Raw genomic sequence first — 22,470 nt, forward strand, 5'->3', positions numbered from 1 at the left:
ACATTCTGTGATTCTATGAAATATATGTATTGCAGATCAAGTTATCACCCTCTTGTCCCTAATCTTCAGCTCTTCTGCTCCTCAGATCACATAACACACCTGGTGGGAAAAGACCTCCAACATAATTCAATCCAAGCCTTGACCTCAACACTAAACCTTGATCACCCCCAGGGATGCTGCACCTCTGCCCTGGACAAGGCATTCAGGCGTCGGAGAGTTAGAGAAGCTAAAACCGAGACGAAAGCTCTGTTACCACTAGGGTGGTGCTCACATTTCCACTCGTTAACGGTGGGAACTGTAGGACTTCGTGCCCAGTTCTACCAAAAGCTGACAGAAGCAGAAAACTTGCGTGAGCAATGAAGGGAAGAGTCAGGCCTCGGACCTTCTCCGGGGGCTCTTTGGGAGACTCATTCGAAGCGGGCGCAGCTGGTTCTGGAGCGAGCCCAGGCCCGTTGCCTGTGAGGCTCGGCACGTCCCGGGGCTCTGTCAGCGGCGCTCGGCCCAGCCGCTGCCTTCCCGCCCCGGTACGAGGCCGCCGCTGCCGGCCACGCGGAGCCGCCGTCACTGCCCAGAGCGGCCGCAAGCCTCTGGCTCATCCCGCCCCTACAGCGCCCTCCTGGGGCGGCGGCAGCCACAGCGACCGCTCCGGCGCGGCTCTGGCCTCGCCCCTCCGCTCCGCCTCCTCCTCGTCTCCGCCATTTGGGCCTCTCGGGCCGCCGTCGCGATCGGTAGCGGCGTTTCTGCGCCCTTGGCGCCTTCCGCGGGGCCGGGCCGCGGCCTCTCCGGGCGGCAGCCTCCCGGTTTTCTTCGAGGCGGGTCGGGAAGGCTCGGGACGCCGACCAGTGATGTCGAAAGGGAACGGAAAAGCGGATCCCTCCTCGTCGAGCTCGGAGCACGGCATCCTCTCGCAGCCGTCCACCTCGAGTAACGGCGCCGTGCCCCTGCACGGACATCTATGGGAAGAAGAGTCAGAGACGATGGACGAACAGCGGCCGGAGAGCGCCGAGGGCGCCGGCGACGAGCGCAGCAGGAGAATAATCCGAAACCAGTACCGGGAGCTCATCTACAGCGTGCAGCGTAAGCCCGGGGTGCGGTAGGGACCACCGGGCACGGCCTGCCCCGGGGCGGGAGCGGCATCGCTCCGGCGGCTGTCCCGGCAGTGGGTGCCGGGGCCGCCCTTTAGCTGCTGGGCTGCTCTCTTGTCACAGCTCCTTACTGGAGGAACTCGTGAAGTTCCTTCTCCTGCTGGAATTCTGAGCCTGTGGTCAGATGGAAGTTTGTCTCCCTGGAAACGTTTGCATCCTCAGGGCTAGCGAAGTTATCAGGGGTTCAGCCGCAGCTGACGCGTGTGACTGTGCTTTAGACCTGGCAGTACACTGGAAGCCCTTTAGTTCTGCGTTCATGGCTTCCGAAACTGCAGGTAGTGTCCGAAACACAGAGTTACTCTTAGGCTTTCCAGGAAGCGCTTTGGGATTCTTAGCGCTTCTTTAGCCAGCTGTAGCAGGGCTCCTGCCCCGGCTGCCAGGTGCTGCTTCTCTCCTGAAAGCACAACAGCCGCTCTTTGAGTAGACGCTGCCAGGTGTGCTTGTTTTCTGCATACTTGCTACCTTTGTAGGGTTGTTTTACCAGAGAATAGGATGCAGGTTGTGGAATTGAGAAGGTCTTTTCCAACCGAAGAGATTCTAAGATAAACGAGTTCAACCCGTTACTTAACGATACCAGGGCTGATGCTAATCCATGTGCTCAGCGCATCTCTCTGTCTTTGAAGTGCCTCCAGGGATGGGGATTCGACTACCATCAGCAATCTGTTTCTCCACACAAAGGTGTGAAGTGTTTCTTCTAATGTCCCATCTAAACCTCACCTGGTGCAACTTGAGGCCATTTCCTTTCCTCGTATCCCTTGTTACAGGGGATAAGAGACTGCCCCACTCCTCGCTGCAATCTCCTTCCAGGGACCTGTAGACAGCAGTGACGTTCAGAGATGATCTGGATGAGGGCATGGAGTCAGTCATCAGCAAGTTTGCAGATGACACCAAGCTGGGGGCAGATGTGGCTGGGTTGGAGGGCAGAAGGGCTCTGCAGCGGGACCCTGATCACCTGGACAGATGGGCAGAGTCCAGTGGGATGGCATTCAATAGCTCCAAGTGCAGGGTGCTGCACTTTGGCCACAACAACCCCATGCAGAGATACAGGCTGGGGTCGGAGTGGCTGAGAGCAGCCAGACAGAGAGGGATCTGGGGGTACTGATTGATACCCGCCTGAACATGAGCCAGCAGTGTGCCCAGGTGGCCAAGAGAGCCAGTGGCATCCTGGCCTGCATCAGGAATGGTGTGGTCAGCAGGAGCAGGGAGGTCATTCTGCCCCTGTACTCTGCACTGGTTAGACCACACCTTGAGTACTGTGTTCAGTTCTGGGCCCCCCAGTTTAGGAGGGACATTGAGATGCTTGAGTGTGTCCAGAGAAGGGCAACGAGGCTGGGGAGAGGCCTTGAGCACAGCCCTACGAGGAGAGGCTGAGGGAGCTGGGATTGGTTAGCCTGGAGAAGAGGAGGCTCAGGGGTGACCTTATTACTGTCTGCAACTACCTGAGGGGTGGTTGTGGCCAGGAGGAGGTTGCTCTCTTCTCTCAGGTGGCCAGCACCAGAACAAGAGGACACAGCCTCAGGCTGCGCCAGGGGAAATTTAGGCTGGAGGTGAGGAGAAAGTTCTTCACTGAGAGAGTCATTGGACACTGGAATGGGCTGCCCGGGGAGGTGGTGGAGTCGCTGTCTCTGGGGCACTTCAAGGCAAGGTTGGACGTGGCACTTGGTGCCATGGTCTGGCCTTGAGCTCTGTGGTAAAGGGTTGGACTTGATGATCTGTGAGGTCTCTTCCAGTCCTGATAATACTGTGATACTGTGAGACTTCCCTTCAGTCTCTTTGTCCATTCTAAACACCCCTTGTTCCCTCAGCTGCTTCTCACCAGCCCTGTTCTCCAGACCCTTCACCAGCACCTCTATGTCCTTCTTGGAGTGTGGGGTCCAAAACTTAATCCAGTACTCAGTGTACAGGGAGACAGTTCAGTTCTTTGGTCCTACTGGTCACAGTGTACAGGGAGACAGTTCAGTTCTTTGGTCCTACTGGTCACACTATTGCTGATCCAGGCCAGGATGCCTTTGGCCTTCCTGGCCACCTGAGCACACTGCTGGCCCATGTTCAGCTGGCTGTTAACCAACACTCTTAAGGTCTTTCTCTGCTGGGCGATTTCCAGCTGCTCTTCCCCAAGCTTGGAGCGTTGCATGGGGGTGTAAGCAAAACGTGGGTGATGCAGACTATGTTTGTGCAGTAACTGTGGTATGTCAGTGCTTTGAGCGTGGTCTCTGTCCTTAAAAGCAGTGCTGCAAGTAGCTGTGTAGAGCTGAACATAGGAAAGCCTTGTTAAGTCGAATGTAAATTGTTACATGTCGGCAGCTGTGTCTGAGGTGGTGATCTTCACAGTCACCCAGCACACCTCTTGGGAGGTTTATTCCTTTATTTCATGAAAGTCCTTAACAGCTTTGAAGTAGGACAAATAACACACAGAAAATGTGGGATCTGGTAGTTGCTTGGATGCAGATACTGATATTTTACTGGAACCAAGAGGAATCTGGGATCTGCAAACATAAATGCCAGCTACCTCGCTGCGTGGAAGTAAATGCAGAATTGCTGCTTCAAACTCATTTAATGTGTAAAAAAATAGATACATAATCATAGAATCAACTAGGTTGAAAGAGACATTCAGGATCATCCAGTCCAACCTAGCACCCAGCCCTATCTAATCAACTAGGTCATGGCACTAAGTGCCTCATCCAGGCTTTTTTTTAATGCATTCAGGGATGGCGACTCCACCACCTCCCCAGGCAGCCCATTCCAATGCCAATCACTCTCTTTTTATGAAGAACTTCCTCCTAACATCCAGCCTAGGCCTGCCCTGGCACAGCTTGAGACTGTGTCCCCTTGTTCTGTCGCTGCTTGCCTGGCAGAAGAGACCAACCCCACCTGGCTACAACCTTCCTTCAGGTAGTTGTAGACAGCAGTGAGGTCTACCCTGAACCTTCTGCAGGCTGCACACCCCCAGCTCCCTCAGCCTCTCCTCACAGGGCTGTGCTCCAGCCCCCTCACCAGCCTTGGTGCCCTCCTCTGGATATGTTCCAGGACCTTAACATCTTTCTGGATTTGAGGAACCCAGAACTGGACACAATACTCAAGGTGTGGCCTGACCAGTGCTGAGCACGGGGGCAGAAAGACTTCCCTGGTCCTCCTGGCCATACTATTCCTAATACACGCCAGGGTGCCACTGACCTTGGCCACCTGGGCACACTGCTGGCTCATGTTTGGCTACTATCTACCAGTACTCCCAGGTCCCTTTCTGCCTGGCAGCTCTCCAGCCACTCTGTTCCCAGCCTGTATTGTAATGTTGCAGTTGAACATACTGTAACTGTATTCTGTCTTTTTGTGTGTTGGGAGGGCTTTGAACCAGCCAGTTTTGATTAAAGTGCATGTTTGTATTTCTGGATGTTCCTATATTTAAGTGATTCAGGATCTCATTTGTGTTCCTTCCCCTCAGAGAATCGGGAGGATATGCTGAGTTCAAAAACCAACAGACTGACTGAAGCTTTGGAAGAAGCCAATAAACTGTTCAGTGGAGGTAAAACATATTCTGTGGTGCTTCTGTGTTTGCTTGACAGTTGGCTAAGCAGTGATGCCTCATAAGAAGAATGAATCTGAAATCCACTTTATCACAATTGTTAAAGTAACTTCAAACAGATGTGTTTAGTTGAGAGGAAATGAGTAAGCTGATGTGAGAAAATAAATATCATTACTTTAGTGTTTGTTTGCATTTAGAAATCCTCCTTGCTTTAGCTTGGCTCCAGAACAAGACATAAAAGTAGCACCTGTTGCAAATATCAGTGTAGAGGGGATCATTTCACTTAGAGATAGAAAATGTGTCCAGGAAAAAATGCCTTTTCCTCCATAAAATAGTGTGTTACCTTGCTGTGCTTGCCTTTGTCAATATCATCCTCTCCTTTTCTCTCTTTTTTCCAACACAAATATTGTTGTAAGGATTAAGTGAAAGAAACAAAGTTCTGTACCAAATGTTCTGCTTTATTTTGCTGCCAATCTTTCCTGTGCCAGTTTCCCGGGCGCGAGAGGCCGCTCTGGATGCCCAGTTCCTTGTCTTAGCATCAAACCTTGGAAAGGAAAAAGCCAACGAGTTGCACTCTGAGATGACAGCGTTTGACTCACTGGTGTTTGCAGAAGACTTGGTAAGTTTCAGACTCTTCCATCTGCCAACAGTTAGTTAGAGGTTTAGTCTGTCTGTGTTACAGAGTCATGAAATCAAAGCCTCAGATGGTCAGAGGGTACCTGACAATTGTGATAATGTCTACAAATAGCTGAGGGGCGAGGGTCAAAAGGAAGGGGGCAGACTCTGCTCACTTGTGCCCTGGGACAGGACAAGAGGTAATGCATGGAAACTACAGCACAGGAAGTTCCACCTCAACATGAAGAAGAACTTTACTGTAAGGGTCACAGTGTACTGGAACAGGCTCCCCAGAGAGGTTGTGGAGTGTCCTTCTCTGGAGCCTTTCAAGGCCTGTCTGGATATGTTCCTGTGTGACCTGAGCTAGATTGTATGGTCTGCTCTGGCAGGGAGGTTGGACTTGAGGATCTCTTTGGGTCCCTTCCAACCCCTGAGATCTATGATCCTGTGAACTCACCTGGATGTCTTCCTGTGCAGACTACCCAGGGTGATGCTGTGTCACTGGCATGAGACAGGACCGTGGGTTACTTGCATGCTTGTTTCCTCATACTGTCCCTAAGTGGAACAGCCAGTTCAAAGAGCTTTGAACCAGATTTGATGTGGTTTTTTTAATTTTACTCTCCCTGAATACTTTCTTCTATATTACAGCAGATTAATAAGGAGTCAGAGTCTTTGGTGAAGTGTGAAGTGTTGCGATACAAAAAACATACCAAGTTCAATTGTTTTATTGGAGGCTTTCCTGGGAAATCTGGGTTGGTGGTTACAGGGGTTGGGCCAAGTTATTTTATGGTATATGAGGAATATAGGCTGAAGCCTCTAAAAATATCATTTTATTTACCTCTAGCTCTATTTTCTTTTTTATCATTTCTTGCTGGTGCTTACTGCATCCAAGCCTGTATATGAGTGTTTTTCTGTTTTCATAGTATCTTCAAGAAAGTCAAAGTTCTTCTAGTGATATGAAATGTTAACCTCACCTTAATGCAATATTTCAGCACTACTGTACCTACTGATACTTCTCTTCAGTGAATGTTCACTGCAGCTTTTTTTCCCTTTCGCAGCTAACCTTCATGGGCATAAATCGCATTGAAGGAGAAGATGATGACAGTGATTCTGAGGATGCTTCAGGTGGCTTTTTACCTCATGATGCTTGGCATAAACTGGGAGCAGAAGCAGAAAAGTACTTCAGAAGGGCACCTTGTTTTCACTACATGTAAGTTTGTTTAAGGAAATAGCATATACTGCAGCACAAGCTAACGGCCTTCATTAATTCTTATCTCTAATGCCCTGGGCTTGAATAGACTTTAATCTGGGATCACAAAGAATCAACAAGAACTTGTATGTGGTCCCAGTTCCTATGGTGCAGTGAACTCCTTATTTCCAGAGTGTTTTATAGTGTTTTTTCTCTTTGGTTTTGATTTGGCTTGGCTACAGAATACCATCACTTGTATCTAGCAGAGACAGCAAGATATTCTTGATAGACCCATTTCACGCCCCAACTGGTAGAAGTGATCCTCTTTTCCTTTAGAATCATAGAATCAACCAGGTTGGAAGAGACCTCCAAGATCATCCAGTCCAACCTGTCAACTAGCTTCCCTCAGCTTTCCCTCCTTGTACAAGCTGAAGCTAGAATCATGAATAGAGGAATCAGGTTTCATACATCTGTTGATAAATCTGGTTTGAGGCTGCCAGCATGTTTGGAACAGCTTCTGAGGATGTTTGTTTTTAGCTATCAGTCACTACTTTACACTTCTATCAGGAGCTCAGATGCTTGGTATGTAGATTTCTTAGCTCCAGTGTAAAACATACTTCCATATATATGTTCTTTTTGTTCTGGTTAGGTTGGGATCTTTCAAGTCTGATCCTCCTGTACCGAGGCAACGGATAGAGAGGCAGAAAAGGACAACAAGAGGGGAAATAAAACAGGCAATGCCTGCTCAGGTTTGTGAATTGTAATCTTAATTGGTGATTTGTTTTGGCATATTTATTACAAAGGACTTCCAAATCTTTCTGTTTCTGTTCTTTTGTGTTTTGAAGTTACAAACTCTAGTACTAAAGGATTCAGACTTCATAATTAGGTGCCTGATTAATTTTATCTTTTGTGTTTTGAAGTTACAAGGTATAGTACTGAAGGATTCAGACTTCATTATTAGTTGCTTGGTTAGTTTTGTGTGGACTGCAGCATTGCACTGAGTGGAAGGAAACAGGATTTACAGGCTGATTTCAAGTTCAAGAATGATTGACAGACTGGCTTTTCACACTCAGATTAACTGACTTGCTCTGATGCTCATTCCTTTGAAAGGAAACAAAAAGAAACTTCTTTACAGTAATTTACTTCTGAAATAAAAGTGTCCTAACAGTGTATGGCATTGAACAGAAATGGGGTTAATAACAGCAAACTAATTAGCTCCCTTATCCACTATTTTCCCTGCTTCCTGTTTCACCATTCTTCTTGTCTTGCTCTGGCAGAAAGATAAAGGTTTGAGGATACTTAAGGAGTTTATATTTGAAACTTGGAAAAAAAAATAAACCACATCGTTGTGGGAAACCTCTGGCTGATACCATCAGTATTTAAGGGCAAACTGTTGAGTTTGTCTCTTTAAATACAGCCTTCTTCATACTAATCTAAGTAGTGACAGAAATTACTCTGATGCAGTTTCTACTGTGAAGAGGAGAATCTGGAGGGTTTGAGAGAGTGGCTTCCAGGAGTGACTTTTTTGAGGCTTCCTTAGGTAAATAAATACTGATGATCAGTATTTATTATAATCTCTTGTTAGATAAGTGGTTATGTGTGAAAGGTTCTGTAGCTTGCTTTATGGCAAGGTGGTTGAAGGGATGTGTTAGCTAACAAGAACTGTACATTGGTTGCTGAAGGCTGTACTCAAGCAGTGAATTTGGTGCTCTGCTGGTTACAGCATTTGAAGTGTAATTTGGAGTACTTTGTGTTAACCTGTGAAATCACAATCCTTTGTCCTTTGACCATGTCACACTTGATGATTGAGGTTTCTTACACATAAACTGAGGTGTCTTCTCTGCAAAAGAGTGAGAGTGCTCAATAAACTGCCCTTCTGTGCTTAGGAATAAACTCCTTCAGTAAACTCAGACTATACACCACTAGGGATAACCCAGTCCTACAGTCATAGAATTGTTTTAGTCAGAAGAGATCTCTTGGATCGTGCCCAACCATTAATCCAGCACTGATAGGTCACCACTAAATCATGCATCACATCTTCAACTCTTGGAATGTGAGCATAGACCTGTAAGTAGGCTGTAAGAATGCAAGCTGTGGCCTCTCAGTTTGACATTGTAAGGTGGGAATTAATTCCTAAAGCACTTTCTAGGCTGTCTCATGTTCACGCAAGTGCGTGTGGCATGAAGATAAAACTGTTGTGTTCCTTAATGCTCTGCTGATATTTTTGTCTTACAACAGTGGTTATTCAAGGTGAAACTGTTTCTTTTTTTCCAGTTGAAAAAAATGGAGGAGTCTCATCAAGAGGCTACAGAAAAAGAAGTAGAGAGGATCTTGGGATTACTGCAAACTCATTTTAAGAATGATCGTGAGTATGGTTCAGTTAAGCCTTTAAAGCATTCCTTGGAGGAGATGAATACTCTCCTGCAGTTAGGAGTTGTGATGGTTTGGGTGTTTCCAGCCCCCCCCACTCTTGTGCAAATCACCCAGACTCAGTTGATCTGGCAATTAAAGAATGAAGCTGTGTTTACAGCTTAGCACAATATAAAAACAGATATTTACAGTACCTACAGCTCTAGACAGAAATATATAACTTAAAAAAGTAATCCAGAAATACAAAGGCCCTCCCAGAAACCTGAGTCCCCAGGAAGGGCTCTCAACCAACCTTCCACCTTCTTCCCATCTCTCTATTTTACCCTAGACTTTGCCTTACATTTAAGGTGAGTTTGGAGAATTGGCCAGGGGCATTAGGAAGCAGACAGATTAGTTAGGCAGTAAGTTAGGCAGGGAAGTGCATGCAGTCAGAGCCAGAGAGAGCAGCTCCATTACCCTTATTTATGATCTTGTTCTTATACATCTCACCAAGCCTATGAGTGAAGTAGACATCAGCATGGTTTCGTTTTCACAGCCTGTAATCTAATTCCTCTCACTAAAATATCCCAGCTAGGCTCAAACTAGCACAGGAGTAGTTAAGTGACAGAAATAAAATCAAGTGGAGCTTCCCAGTAGAAATCTTTATGATGAAGGACATACGCTGTGTGGTTTTTTTAATGAACACTAACCAGCTGCTGTTTCATTGTGAAGGAAGTTTAAATCCTGCCCTCTCCCTCTCCTTGGAGCATGCCAGTTTTAGGAGGTAATGGCATAGGCAGTGTGGCAAGAGGTGGAAAAAAATACTATTCTCTAGAAACCAGGTGGTTGAGGACCCATCCCTGGAGGTGTTTAAGGCCAGGCTGGATGGGGCTCTGGCCAGCCTGCTCTAGGGTAAGGTGTCCCTGCCCATGGCAGGGGGGTTGGAACTGGATGATCCTTGTGGTCCCTTCCAACCCTGACTGATTCTATGATTTTATGACTTTGTTTCCCTCTGCAGGCAACTAGGAATTGAGCATTGTAACTAGGCTGGCACAGGCACTGAGCTGTTGAAAGCAGTGCTGCCTGGCTTGGGTTTGTGTTTATTAGCTCTCTGCATTCTACCTCTTTGCTTGTTGTTTAACACCTCCTTTTCTTGCCCACCTCCAGCTGATACTCCAATTTCCTTCTTTGATCTTGTGATTGATCCAAACTCTTTTGCACGCACTGTGGAAAACATCTTTCACGTTTCCTTCATCATAAGGGTAAGATGTGACATGGCTTTCAAATCCTATTTCTACAGCTTGGAATTAGCTAGAAATACTAATATTTTCATGGCATGGCTATTGACAGAGCAGAGTTTTAAACATTAGGAGTCCTAACTTGTTTTCTACAAACAGTCTATGATATTTTGGTACTTGAACTGAAAGAAAACAGAGTTACAGACTAATTGTTGGGTTTTTATTTTACCAACAAAACAACAATAAAACTTTTGCTGTCTCTATATTACAAAAAAAGAATTCTGGCTCACAGAGAGAGTGATTGGCATTGGAATGGGCTGCCCAGGGAGGTGGTGGAGTCACCATCCCTGGTGGTGTTTAAGAAAAGACTGGATGAGGCACTCACTTAGTGCCATGGTCTGGTTGACTGGCTAGGGCTGGGTGATCTTGGAGGTCTCTTCCAACCTGGTTGATTCTATTCTATGTTATTTTTGGATTACAGAAGAGAAGGCAGAGAGTAAGGAAGTTAGTGAGGTTGTAGGAAAAGTAGTGCAGTGTTTTATCTTTATTTTGAACCTGTAGATATGCACTTCAGACTATACTGGGTTTGTCTAATAAACAATATGAGTTTTGGAGAAGAGAAAACTTGCATCTATATCTTGACTAAATTCAGATTCTAAAGGGTTGAATCAATTTACTGAATAGTAATGATTTTTAGTGATATATTTGTTACTGGACAGTTGGTAAAGGTTGAGTTATATCAGCTACAGGCTTTGTGAGTAAGAGGTACATTGAAAGAACTTTTGTGGTTGCCAAATAGGATTCTATATCAATATATGTACCTGTTCATGATTATAGGAATTGAAAATATGAAGTAGTGTGTTCTAATTAGCTCTAATTTCTGGAATTTTAAATCTTTTTGTCTTCTAGGATGGTTTTGCAAGAATAAAGCTGGATGATGATAAATTGCCTATGATAGGTAAAAATTTGCTTTAAAAGACTATAATTTTATTACACCACTGAAAAAGTAGCTTCATTGTGGGTGTTCACAATGATTTGGGTACGTTTTCAGCTGCAAGAGTAGAGATTTAGGGATGTGTAATGAATGTCATGTGTGACCAGCAGCTTGAGGGAGCTCTGTGACAAGGGACAATGGGCACAAACTAGAGCAGAGGAACTTCCCCTGAAACATGAGGAAAATCTTTCCTGTAAGGGTGCCAGGCTGCCCAGAATGCTTGTGGAGTCTTCTCTGGGGAGATTCCAAACCCCTCTGGATGTGATCCTGTGCAGTGTGACCTAGGCAAATCTGCTTTAGCTCGGAGTTGGTCCAGATGATCTCCAGAGGTCCTTTCCAGCCCCTACCATTGTGTGTAATTGAAGGCATGAAGAGATTCAGGAGAGGAGCTGGAACACTTTGAGTCTAAATACTAAAATATGGCAAAAGTCCATTATACTGATCCACACACATTAATTGTGTTACTACCTGTCCTTCTAACTGATGTTTTAGCTAATAACATTGCTAGGTGTTGCTGAGAAAAGATACCTTTATGTGCAAGAAGTCTCCTTTGTCTGTCTTAGTTGGGAAGCACTGCACCTTTGAAGCAGATGAAAAGGGAATGCCATCCTAGATAGGAGATCTTTGGTTTTCACTCCCACTAGATACCAGTGGTACTAAGACTTAAGTGGGATTTCATAAAGGGACTCTGAGAAATGTTAGTGTCTAAATTTTTAGGAGGTAAGACTGGAGAAATGACTTAAGCATGTGGCACAGGCTTTTGCTAGAGATGAGTGTGGTGGAGCATGTGGAATTGATTTGCTTTTTAAGAGGTTATTGTGTTCAGAGAGGAGGCTGACTTTACAGATGTGAATGCTGAAAATCCTCTGTTTTGAACAGAGCCTACAAAAGACAATGAGAGAAAGGGGAATGACCACAATGCTGCAGCACGGAACCAGGTTGTGCTATCGCTGAACTATCAGGAATGGAAGGTACAGTAGGTAGCACTTGATACTTCTGAGCAGTTTGTTTTCTCTGACATGTCAGATTACATCTGAGAGCTGTGCTGTTTGTCTGAGGAGAGCATCTTTTGGCACCATGTGAGCATAGTGTATGGATTGCAGAACAATCACAGATCTAATGAATGCTTTTTAACTGGAAGATAATAGAGATTTAGGATAGCAACCTGAAACCAGGTCAGTTTAAGTGCCTTTAAAGTGTGCAGTGACTTGCCTTTACTGTTTTATATGGGACTGCATAAGTAGAGAGTTTGCTTCTTCCCTTGTATATGGTATAGAGAACTTCTCTTCTAAAAGGATGTATTATTTTCTCACTGTTCACTGCTCATAATGAATCGTGGACAGAAAGTAGTTTTTAGCACATAGCATGAAGGTGATCAGAGTGCTGGAGAACCTCTGCTGTGGGGACAGGCTGTGAGACTTGGAGAAGGGAAGGCTCCAGGGAGATCTGAGAACAACCTTCCAGTGCCTGAAGGGGATCTGCAAGAAAGCCAAGAAGGGACTTTTGACAAGGGCTTGTAGTGTTAGGATGATAGAAAATATATTGAAGCTTGAGAAGGGTAGAATTAGACTGCAGGAAGGAAAGAAGAAACTTCTTACAGCAAGGGTAGTGAGACACTGGAACAGGTTGCCCACGGAGGTTGTGGATGCCCCCTGCCTGGAGGTGTTGAAAGCCAGGCTGGATGAGGCCTTGACCAAACTGATCTAGTGGGAGGTGTCCCTGCCAATGGCAGGGGAGTTGGAACTGGATGATCTTTAAGGTCCCTTCCAATCCAAACCAATTTGTAATTGCTTTATCCCTCACTCAGAACGCAGCAGTCATGGCTTTGGTGTGAGAGACTTCAGTATTTCTCTGGTGGTAACTGCAATTAAGTTGAAATAGATCAGCTTTTGTAACTTATATACTCTTTTGTCATCTCTAACCAGGAGATCATAAAAACATATGAAATAACAGAACCCATGATCAGCCCTCCTTGTCAGAGAGATGAAGCCGAGATGGACATAGCTTAATTCTTCAAGTAAGTTCTCTGAACAAACCAGACTAAATGAGGATATAGTGCATGGATTCCTTAAGCATTTGGAAGAGCTGTGACTGACAAATGCAGAAAGCCCATAAGCAGGGTAATACCAATGTCTGTAGGGTTTCTATATTCTATACAGGACAAAATGCAATTTAGTCTTCTGCAGAGTAATTAACTGTGGAAAAATACCTTTATTTTTACATTGGATGGTGAGTTAAGGGATACATTTGTCTTGGTTTGAAACTTGATTGAAGCTTTACTCGGTATGCAATGCTGTCAAGAATCTTAGCTTACTTTTTGTGCTTCATTTCAACCTACTGGCAGCTGTTTAGTAGTAGAGTAGTGTGAAGAAGGACTTAGGGCCCCTCAATTCAAGAGAGATGTTGAGGTGCTGGAACATGTCCAGAGAATGGCGACAAAGCTGGTGAGGGGCCTGGAGCACAAACCCTATGAGGAGAGGCTGAGGGAGCTGGGGTTGTTTAACCTGGAGAAGAGGAGGCTCAGGGGGGACCTCATTGCTGTCTACAACTACCTGAAGGGAGGTTGTAGCCAGGTGGGGTTGGTGCCTTCTGCGAGGCAAGCAGCAACAGAAGAAGGGGACACAGTCTCAAGTTGTGCCAGGGAAGGTCTAGGCTGGATGTTAGGAGGAAGTTCTTCCCAGAGAGTGATTGGCATTGGAATGGGCTGCCCAGGGAGGTGGTGGAGTCACCATCCCTGGAGGTGTTGGAGAAAAGCCTGGCTGAGGCACTTAGTGCCATGGTCTGGTTGATTGGCTAGGGCTGGGTGCTTAGGTCGGCCTGGCTGAGCTTGGAGGTCTCTTCCAACCTTGTTGATTCTATGAAATGAGGACAGTGTGTTATTTCTCAAATCTTTTTTTTTAAGTAGGGTTGAATTCTTTTATTGTCAAAGCTATTTTGTAAGTCCTAAATCTTAATGCATATTGTCTTACTGTCTCTCTTTTTTTTTTTTTTCTTTCCCTCTAGGTGCCTTAAGGTATTGTAACATATTCCCTCTGGAAGATAATATGTATATATAGTTAAATAATGTTTTTCTGTACTTTTCTGAAAATCCAAGTTTGAGTTTGGAAATTTGGTCTCAATTATGGACTGTTCCTCCTTCTTTTTCTTCTTATTTGTTTCTGTAACTCAAGCAGAACAGCTCTGTTTGGCCAGGACACCCTTAAAAATGAAGACAGTGTAGCTTTGTCTCCAGAAAATGCTCTTCAGAGGACCACAGGCTGTGGTTTCTAGGATTTCTTCCTGGAAAGAGGCAGGGTTTCTGGTGAAGCAGCTGAGTAACCCAGTAGCCTGCTGCCCTGCAGCTAGCTCTGCTGGGAAGGTTGTTTCTGAGCGGTGACCTACAGTGGTCAGGCCTGGATGGTTTGCACGAATATAGAATGGTTTAGGTTGGAAGGGACCTCAGAGCTCATCCAGCTCCACCTCCCTGCCATAGGCAGGGACACCTCCCACTAGAACAGGTCACTCAAGGCCTCATCCAGCCTGGCCTTGAACACCTGCAGGGAGGTTGTGGAGTACAGAATCTTGTGCCTCACAACCTCCTCGGGCAGGCTCTGCCCATGTCTCACCACCCTCACTGCAAACAACTCCTTCCTAACCTCCAGTACAAACTGTCAGAGGGGAGATTTAAACCCATTCCTCCTCTTTCTGTCATTACAAGACCTTGTCAGTAGTCCCTCCCCAGCCCTCCTCTAGCCCCCTTCAGATATTGGAAGGCCACTCCAAGGTCTCCTCCAAGCCTTCTCCAGGCTGCCGAGTCCCAACTCTCTCAGCCTGTCCTCAGAGCAGAGCTGCTGCAGCCCTCTCAGCATCTTGGTGGCCTCTTCTGGACTGGCTCAAGCAGTTCCATGTCCTTCTTGTGTTGGGGGCTCCGGAACTGCACACAGTAGTTTTGGTAGTCTTCGTCAAGAAAACTGATTGCGACTGCGGCTGTAGCCCACGGGGGAAGGCCTGGTCGGGCATTGCCCGCGCCGCTGAAGGCGGCAACCTGCGCCCGGCTTCGCCGCGGCAGGGTCGTGACCGGGCGGGGCGCTGCGGGGTCGAACGCAGCGGCGAGCGGGGCCGGCGGGCGCCATGCCTGCCGCCGTGGTGGAGTACAAGGGCTGGAAGGAGGGCTACCGCTGCGGCTACTGCGCGTCGGAGCGGGGGAAAGTCTCGGCCGGTAAGCGGGAGGAGGTGGGACGGGACGGGGCTGTCCGGCCGGGTGCTGTGGCCGGAGCCGCGGGCGGGGGAGCGCCGCCGCCCTCACTAAAGATGGAGGAGCGGGGCGGGCTGTGAAGGGAAGGCGCAGCAGCTGCCCGCGTTAAATATGCCGGGGTCGCCGCTTCCTGTGGGCGCTGCCCGTAGCAAAGATGGCGGGGGCTGCGGCTGTTTCCGGGAGCCCCGGGGTGCCGGGCGAGGCGGCGGGCAGGCTCCTGTCCTGAGCCCGGCAGCGGGGCAGGGCGAGGGGGGCAGCGGCGGAGATGGCGGCGGCCTGCACCTCTGCGAGCATCGTCGAATACTTCGGCGGGGAGGATGGCTACCGCTGCGGCTACTGCAAGAGCGAGACCGGCAACCTCTCCCACGGTGCGGCTCGGGAGCAGGGCGGGCTGGAGAGGAGCTGCGAGCGGCCCCGCCGGCGCTACCGGAGAAGGGGGTGGTGGGAGGTTGTAGGGCGGCTCCGAGCTGAGAAAGGCCTGCGGGTGAAGGCGGCCGTTCGGAGGTAACCTCCGCCCTTCTCGGCTCTGTGCTGCCGAGAGCGGGCATTGCCCTGCCCTCCGGGGAGTACACGAACTCCCTCACGGTGGGCTGGAGGGAAGGGGCCGAGCAGCGCCGGGCTCCGGGGGAGCAGCCTGCGAAGAGAGACGCGGGGGTGGTGTGCGGCCGGGGCCGCCGGAGGCCGTGGGCTCAGCAGGAGACCTCGCTCCAGGGTCTGTGCCTTTAGGAGTTCATCTCCACCAAGCACAAACCAGCACAAATAACGGGACAGCCTTGTGGAGTGTTTGATCGCTCCTGTCACAGCGGCTGCGCCCTGACTCGGGGGGCACTTGGGATCACGCCCGGAGCTCTCGGCGCAGCCTTCCTTCGGGTGCCGCTGCCCTGCCTGACCCTCCGGCTCCAGCCCGGCTTAATCTGCAGCTCAGAGCCCGGCTGCTCTGCCTGCCAAGGCTGGAAGGCTATGGAGCTGTGGCCAGACAAGCGCCTCTTGGCCCAGCTCGGTGGGAAGGTGGCACCATCCTTGGCCCTGGTGAGGAGAGGCCAGTTCGGTGGCTGGATACTGGTCCGTGTCAGTTTCGGACCCTCTGGAGAGAGTTTGTCTAGCCCAGCGTTTCTGACTGTTTTTGATGAAGTTAAGGAGCAGTTTTACTTCGTTTTGTTGAGAAAGGGAGCGGGTGGAGGGGTGAAGTTTTTAGTCAGAGCAATATAGTTGATTGCATCTCAGGATTTACATCGGGCTCGGTTACTTTTACACTTGATGTGGGCATTGAAATCAGTAAGTTATGGCACTTAGGATTATGCTGAGTCCTTGAGAAGCCTCGTCCTTGAGACGAGGGCATTGAGTCCAGCATCAGTAAGTTTGCAGATGACACCAAGCTAGGAGCAGGTGTTGATCTGTTGGAAGGTAGGAGAGCCCTGCAGAGGGACCTGGGCAGGCTGGATGGGTGGGCAGAGGCCAAGGGGATGAGATTTAACAAGGCCAAGTGCAGGGTTCTGCACTTTGGCCACAACAACCCCAAGCAGCACTGCAGGCTGGGGACTGAGTGTCTGGAGAGCAGCCAGGAGGAAAGGGACCTGGGGGTGCTGGTAGATAGTAAGCTGAAGATGAGCCAGCAGTGTGCCCAGGTGGCCAAGAGAGCCAGTGGCATCCTGGCCTGCATCAGGAACAGTGTGGCCAGTAGGACAAGGGAGGTTATTCTGCCCCTGTGCTCAGCACTGGTCAGGCCACACCTTGAGTGCTGTGTCCAGTTCTGGGCTCCTCGATTCAAGAGAGATGTTGAGGTGCTGGAAGGTGTTCAGAGAAGGGTGACAAAGCTGGTGAGGGGCCTGGAGCACAAATCCTATGAGGAGAGGCTGAGAGAGTTGGGGTTGTTTAACCTGGAGAAGAGGAGGCTCAGGGGGGACCTCATTGCTGTCTACAACTACCTGAAGGGAGGTTGTAGCCAGGTGGGGGGTGGCCTCTTCTCCCAGGCAACCAGCAATAGAACAAGGGGACACAGTCTCAAGTTGTGCCAGGGTAGGTATAGGCTGGATGTTAGGAAGAAGTTCTTCACAGAGTGAGTGATTGGCATTGGAATGGGCTGCCCAGGGAGGTGGTGGAGGCACCGTCCCTGGGGGTCTTCAAGAAAAGCCTGGCTGAGGCACTTAGTGCCATGGTCTGGTTGATTGGTTAGGGCTGGGTGCTAGGTTGGCCTGGATGATCTTGGAGGTCTCTTCCAACCTGGTTGATTCTATGATTCTAAGCCTCTGCTGGAAAGTCATGATTAGCTACTTTGTTTTACAGTAGTATTTCTGTAGAAGCTGTATTGGAAAGCATAGCTATGGGCAGTTGCTATATTTCTTGCAGGCATGTGGGCACACTCCATGACAGTTCAAGATTACCAGGACCTCATAGACAGAGGATGGCGAAGGTAAGTTTACAATGCTACCTTATCAGCTTAGGTGCAATCAGAATCCAGATTTCACTTTATGGTCTGTGAAAACAGTTAGCTATTTGTGGTTAGTCCTTGAAAGAGAAACTGCTTGTCCAGTGCTTGGTGACTTTTTTTGGTAGTGTGACTGCTGAACAGGAAAAGATTTGGTTATTTTAGACAGAAAACCGAAGAACTTGCTTCTGAACTTTCTATGATCTGAACTTTCATGTAATGTTTTTGACTGAAAAAGGTTGCTAATTGACTTTGCAGTATAAGCAACAACAACAAAAACATCAATGCATCTTTTTTTATTGCTATTTTTAGAAGTGGAAAATATGTCTACAAACCTATCATGAACCAAACGTGTTGTCCTCAATACACAATAAGGTAAGAAGCTCAAAATAACACTGCTGGAAAGTGATTTGACTACTTCAGGTATGTTTGCTGCTTTAAATACTGGAAAAGTTTTATCTGCTTCCAGTGATAGTTTGAATACTGGGTACATGCTGTTGGCTTTGCACCTGGGTACATCATAGAATGGTTTAGGTTGGAAGAGACATCAAAGCTCGTCCAGTTCCAACCCCTTGACATAGGCAGGGACACTACAACAGGTCACTCAAGCCCTCATCCAGCCTGGCCTTGAACACTTCCAGGGAGGCTGTGGATGAAAGAATGTGATCTTGATCACATTCCGTGTTTCTGTGTTGCACAACCTCCCTGGCAACCTGTGCCAGTGTCTCACCACCCTCATTGCAAAGAACTTCTTCCTAACATCCAGTTCCAGTCTCCCCTCTGCCAGTTTAAACCCATTCCTCCTCATCCTGTCATTACAAGACCTTGTCAATAGTCTCTCTCCAGCCCTCCTGTAGCCCCCTTCAGAGACTGGAAGGTCTCCTTGAAGCCTTCTCTTCTCCAACATCAGGAGCTCTGTGATGTTCTGCTGTAAGCATTCTGCTGTGTACCCTTTCTTTATAGCTTCTGGGTTATAATCTAAAACAAGGTTCCTGTGATTGCTCACTCACTACCTGCAGGTGACCCAGTGGGTCTGTATCCCACAAACACTGCTTTAGTAGCCCACGTAAAAGAAGCTGGATAGATGTAAATAATTCTGTTATTTAGTACCACTGCTGTGTCTGTGAACAATTCTAATGTATTAGCTTCCTAGAAAAGCATTTTTGAGGCAGTGCTTCAGGTCACTTAGTCATATTGTAGTGGTTTCAGTGACACACACACACACAAAGCATGCCATAAGGGATGATTTTACGCAGTACAAGGCATCATTGTTTTAACAACCCAAGCATTGATGCCCCTTCATACAGGGAAACTTAAGTAATAGTTCCTACTGTAAGTATTTTCAAGTGATTCTGAAATAAGGTTTCACAAAAGAAATGACTTTCTTTCCTACTTTCTTTCCCTCTTTCCTACTTTCTTTCCCTCTTTCCTACTTTCTTTCCCTCTTTCCTACTTTCTTTCCCTCTTTCCTACTTTCTTTCCCTCTTTCCTACTTTCTTTCCCTCTTTCCTACTTTCTTTCCCTCTTTCCTACTTTCTTTCCCTCTTTCCTACTTTCTTTCCCTCTTTCCTACTTTCTTTCCCTCTTTCCTACTTTCTTTCCCTCTTTCCTACTTTCTTTCCCTCTTTCCTACTTTCTTTCCCTCTTTCCTACTTTCTTTCCCTCTTTCCTACTTTCTTTCCCTCTTTCCTACTTCAGGTGCCAGGCTTTGCATTTTCAGACCTCCAAATCTCACAAGAAAGTTCTGAAGAAAATGTTGAAGTTTCTTTCCAGAGGAGATGTTTCGAGATCAGGGACTGGAGGTAAGAGATGCTTAGTGCTCAAAAAGCAGTGCTGGTGTTTGGAAGGAGGATCAGGTACCTGCTGGAGTGATCACATGGCTGATACACTTTGAGTTTTGTCTATAGACCCCTTTATAAAGGGCTGGGTAAGTTCATGATGTATTCTGGGTTGGAAAGGAGACCTTTAAAGGTCAGCTCATTCACCAGCCTTGCAGTGAGCAGGGATGTCTTCAACTAGATCAGGTTGCTCAGAGCCCCATTCAACATAAACCAGGATGTCACCCCTCTGGGCTACCTGTGCTGGTGGTTTACCACCCTCACTGTAAAACATTTCTTTCTTCTATCCCATCTAAATCTTCTCTCTTAGTTTAAAGCCATCAGCTCTTATCCTCTTGCAACAGGTCCTACCAAAAAAATTACCCCCATCTTTCTTTTAGGTCCCTTTAAGTGCTGTAAGGTTTCCCTAGAGCCTTTTCTTCTGCAGGATGAACAACCCCAACAAACTTTAGCTTTTCTTTGTAGGTTGTGTCTTCACCTTATGGCTTGGTCTCTCTAACCCAGAGACCAAGGTGTGTGTAAGGTCTTTCCTTACCTGTTGCATACACCCCCTTCTTTTTGCCTCCTGCTTTGGGCACATGTTTACCTTCTAGCTTGGAGCTGTAGAGAATTAGACCCTGTTTTTACTTCCCTCACCAAAGTGATAAATCTGGGGAGGACTAAGCAGGACAGTGGATGGCAGAGCAAAGGAAGAACAGGCAGGAGAGGAAAGATTTTATTTGCAGGTGACTGAATAGTCACACCCCACGTATCAAACACCAAAACCAGCTGCTACCAAACCACTGCTGATTCATAGTGGAAATTGGGCTGGTTCTGAATCGTTACAATTTGTCCCTTCTGTGTTAGGGTTCTTGGAATTGATTTTTTTGTGGTGGTGTTTGTTGGAAGTTATGGCATGAGATGAGCTGACTGCCTTGTTTTAATGGAGAAACCAAAACTCTTCTCATAAATGAGTTGGTGCTGGGATTTAAGGGTCACAAAGCAAGCTTCCTGTTTTCAAGGTGTGGAAAACAATCACTTTACCTGTTGGAAAACTGTTGTAAAATTGGAAATGGGTTAAGTGAATTGAGCTGTGGCTCTACAGAGAGGAATTCCTTCATGCAGTTTCTAATTGCTTCCAGAAGAGCCTATGGATTCCCATATAGAGGATGTGGTCGCCTGTGATTTTGCACATGGAAGTGAACCCCACCTGAGTCAGTCTGAACTGAATCCCTTGAGTCAGTGGATCACACAGAACGTGGGTCACACAGAGAAGGTGCAGAATGAAGATAAGGACACAGGAGAAACAAAAGAAGAGGTGAATGTGCCAGAGGTGGACTCGAGCTGTCCTCAGACACGTGTGGATGAAGACACAGCAGTCCCTGGGGAGCCCTCACACTCGGCTAAAGTTGGCCACACACCACCTAAGCCAGGTAGTCACATTTCTGTTAGTGGTTGGAATATGCTGTCCTGATTTCACAGGTTCTTGATGTCTTTTACTGTGCCTACTAAACCAAAAATTGCTTCCTTTTACTTCCTTATGCTCATCCCAGCCTCTGGTGTACGAATTGAGAGGTGCTGTGTGTTAGTTGTGTTCTGAGGTTTCCCTGGAAGTTGCATTGTTTTGTTTTGTTTTGAACAGGATATTAATGTACTGATTTTTTTTTTTAGTTTAGTTCCTAAGAATATGTATCTGGTTAGAAATCAGGTCAGTGTGACTGACTATTGGGAGACATTTGGGCCAGTTTCCAGTTTGGAATGCTTCTGTGTGCAGAGTATGGTGGACATGCAGCTTTTCCTTTCCCCAGGGAAAGTGTGGTGACTCAGGCTTGAGATATAGTTAGAATCATAGAATCAGTCAGGGCTGAAAGGGATCACAAGGATCATCCAGTTCCAACTCCCCTGCTTTGGGCAGGGACACCTCACACTAGATCGGGCTGGCCAGAGCCTCATTCAACCTCTAGGAATGAGGCTTCCACCACCTCCCTGGACACCCTGGTCCAGGCTTTCATCATCCTTATGCTGAAGAACTTCTTCCTAACCTCCAGTCTGAATCTACCCGTTTCTAGCTTTGTGCCATTCCCCCCAGTCCTATCACTACCTCACAGCCTAAAAAGTCCCTTCCCAGCTGTCTTTCTCCCTGGGATTGCCCAAGGAGGTGGTGGAAGCCTCATCCCTGGAGCTGTTTAAGGCCAGGTTGGCTGAGGCTCTGGACAGCCTGATCTAGTGTGAGGTGTTCCTGCCCATGGCAGGGAGTTGGAACTGGATGATCCTTTGGTCCTTTCCAACCCTGACAATTCTGTGAGGAATAAAAGCTTTTCCAGCCCTTGCATAGATCATGTCACTTAATTGCTGTGCCAATTTGCAAAACCCTCTTGGTTGTGAAATAAGAAATGACAGCCTCTGGGTTATGTGAAGCCAATGAAGAAGATACTGACAGTACAGGGCAGTCCTGGGTAAATTTATTAGTGTGACCCAGATATTGATTTAAAAAGGATGAGGTATGGGCTTCAGGTGAATTAAAAATAACCTTGTGCAGAACTTGAAACAGTGGAAATGCAGTTTAAAAAAAAGCTGGAATCATTGTAGTGTGTTTCAGAAAACAGAGAGGATAAATGCAGCATGAATGTGCTTTTTTCTCCCTGGGAGTTTTAAATGAAATAGAAAAATTCATAGAATCGCAGAACCAAACAGGTTGGAAGATGCCTCCAAGATCATTGAGCCCAACCTAGCACCCAGCCCTAGCCAATCAACCAGACCATGGCACTGAGTGCCTCATCCAGGCTTTGCTTGAGCACCTCCAGGGATGACCACTCCACCACCTCCCTGGGCAGCCCATTCCAATGCCAATCACTCTCTTTGTGAAGAACTTCCTCCTGACATCCATTCTTAGACCTCCCTTGGCACAGCTTGAGACTGTGTCCCCTTGTTCTGTTGCTGGTTG

The 22,470-nt window shown here is 47.4% G+C and overlaps 2 protein-coding genes across 4 annotated transcripts in view; both read left to right on the forward strand.

The window, feature by feature from the left end:
- The first annotated feature begins 400 nt into the window (after nucleotides 1-400).
- Nucleotides 401-14,169, forward strand: NSMCE4A (NSE4 homolog A, SMC5-SMC6 complex component). Its single transcript, XM_064144228.1, has 11 exons — nucleotides 401-1,077; nucleotides 4,585-4,665; nucleotides 5,154-5,284; nucleotides 6,339-6,490; nucleotides 7,119-7,218; nucleotides 8,744-8,834; nucleotides 9,986-10,080; nucleotides 10,966-11,014; nucleotides 11,930-12,021; nucleotides 12,976-13,067; nucleotides 14,054-14,169. Exons 1-10 carry the CDS (start codon nucleotides 846-848, stop codon nucleotides 13,057-13,059), a joined length of 1,107 nt encoding a protein of 368 aa, XP_064000298.1. The 5' UTR covers nucleotides 401-845; the 3' UTR covers nucleotides 13,060-13,067; nucleotides 14,054-14,169.
- A 948-nt stretch (nucleotides 14,170-15,117) lies between these two features.
- ATE1 (arginyltransferase 1) overlaps nucleotides 15,118-22,470 on the forward strand; it is a 98,261-nt gene continuing 90,908 nt past the window's right edge. For 2 of the 3 annotated variants that reach the window (XM_064144236.1, XM_064144237.1), the window contains exons 1-5: nucleotides 15,444-15,652; nucleotides 17,631-17,694; nucleotides 18,022-18,084; nucleotides 19,408-19,511; nucleotides 20,669-20,959. In XM_064144236.1, coding sequence (XP_064000306.1) covers nucleotides 15,550-15,652; nucleotides 17,631-17,694; nucleotides 18,022-18,084; nucleotides 19,408-19,511; nucleotides 20,669-20,959 — 625 coding nt within the window. In that variant the 5' untranslated portion in view covers nucleotides 15,444-15,549. Of the gene's footprint in view, nucleotides 15,249-15,443; nucleotides 15,653-17,630; nucleotides 17,695-18,021; nucleotides 18,085-19,407; nucleotides 19,512-20,668; nucleotides 20,960-22,470 lie in introns of those variants that run through there. The other variant, XM_064144239.1, reaches the window with a different exon arrangement.

The sequence above is a fragment of the Pogoniulus pusillus genome, chromosome 6, assembly GCF_015220805.1.
Source record: "Pogoniulus pusillus isolate bPogPus1 chromosome 6, bPogPus1.pri, whole genome shotgun sequence".
Lineage (NCBI taxonomy): Eukaryota > Metazoa > Chordata > Aves > Piciformes > Lybiidae > Pogoniulus > Pogoniulus pusillus.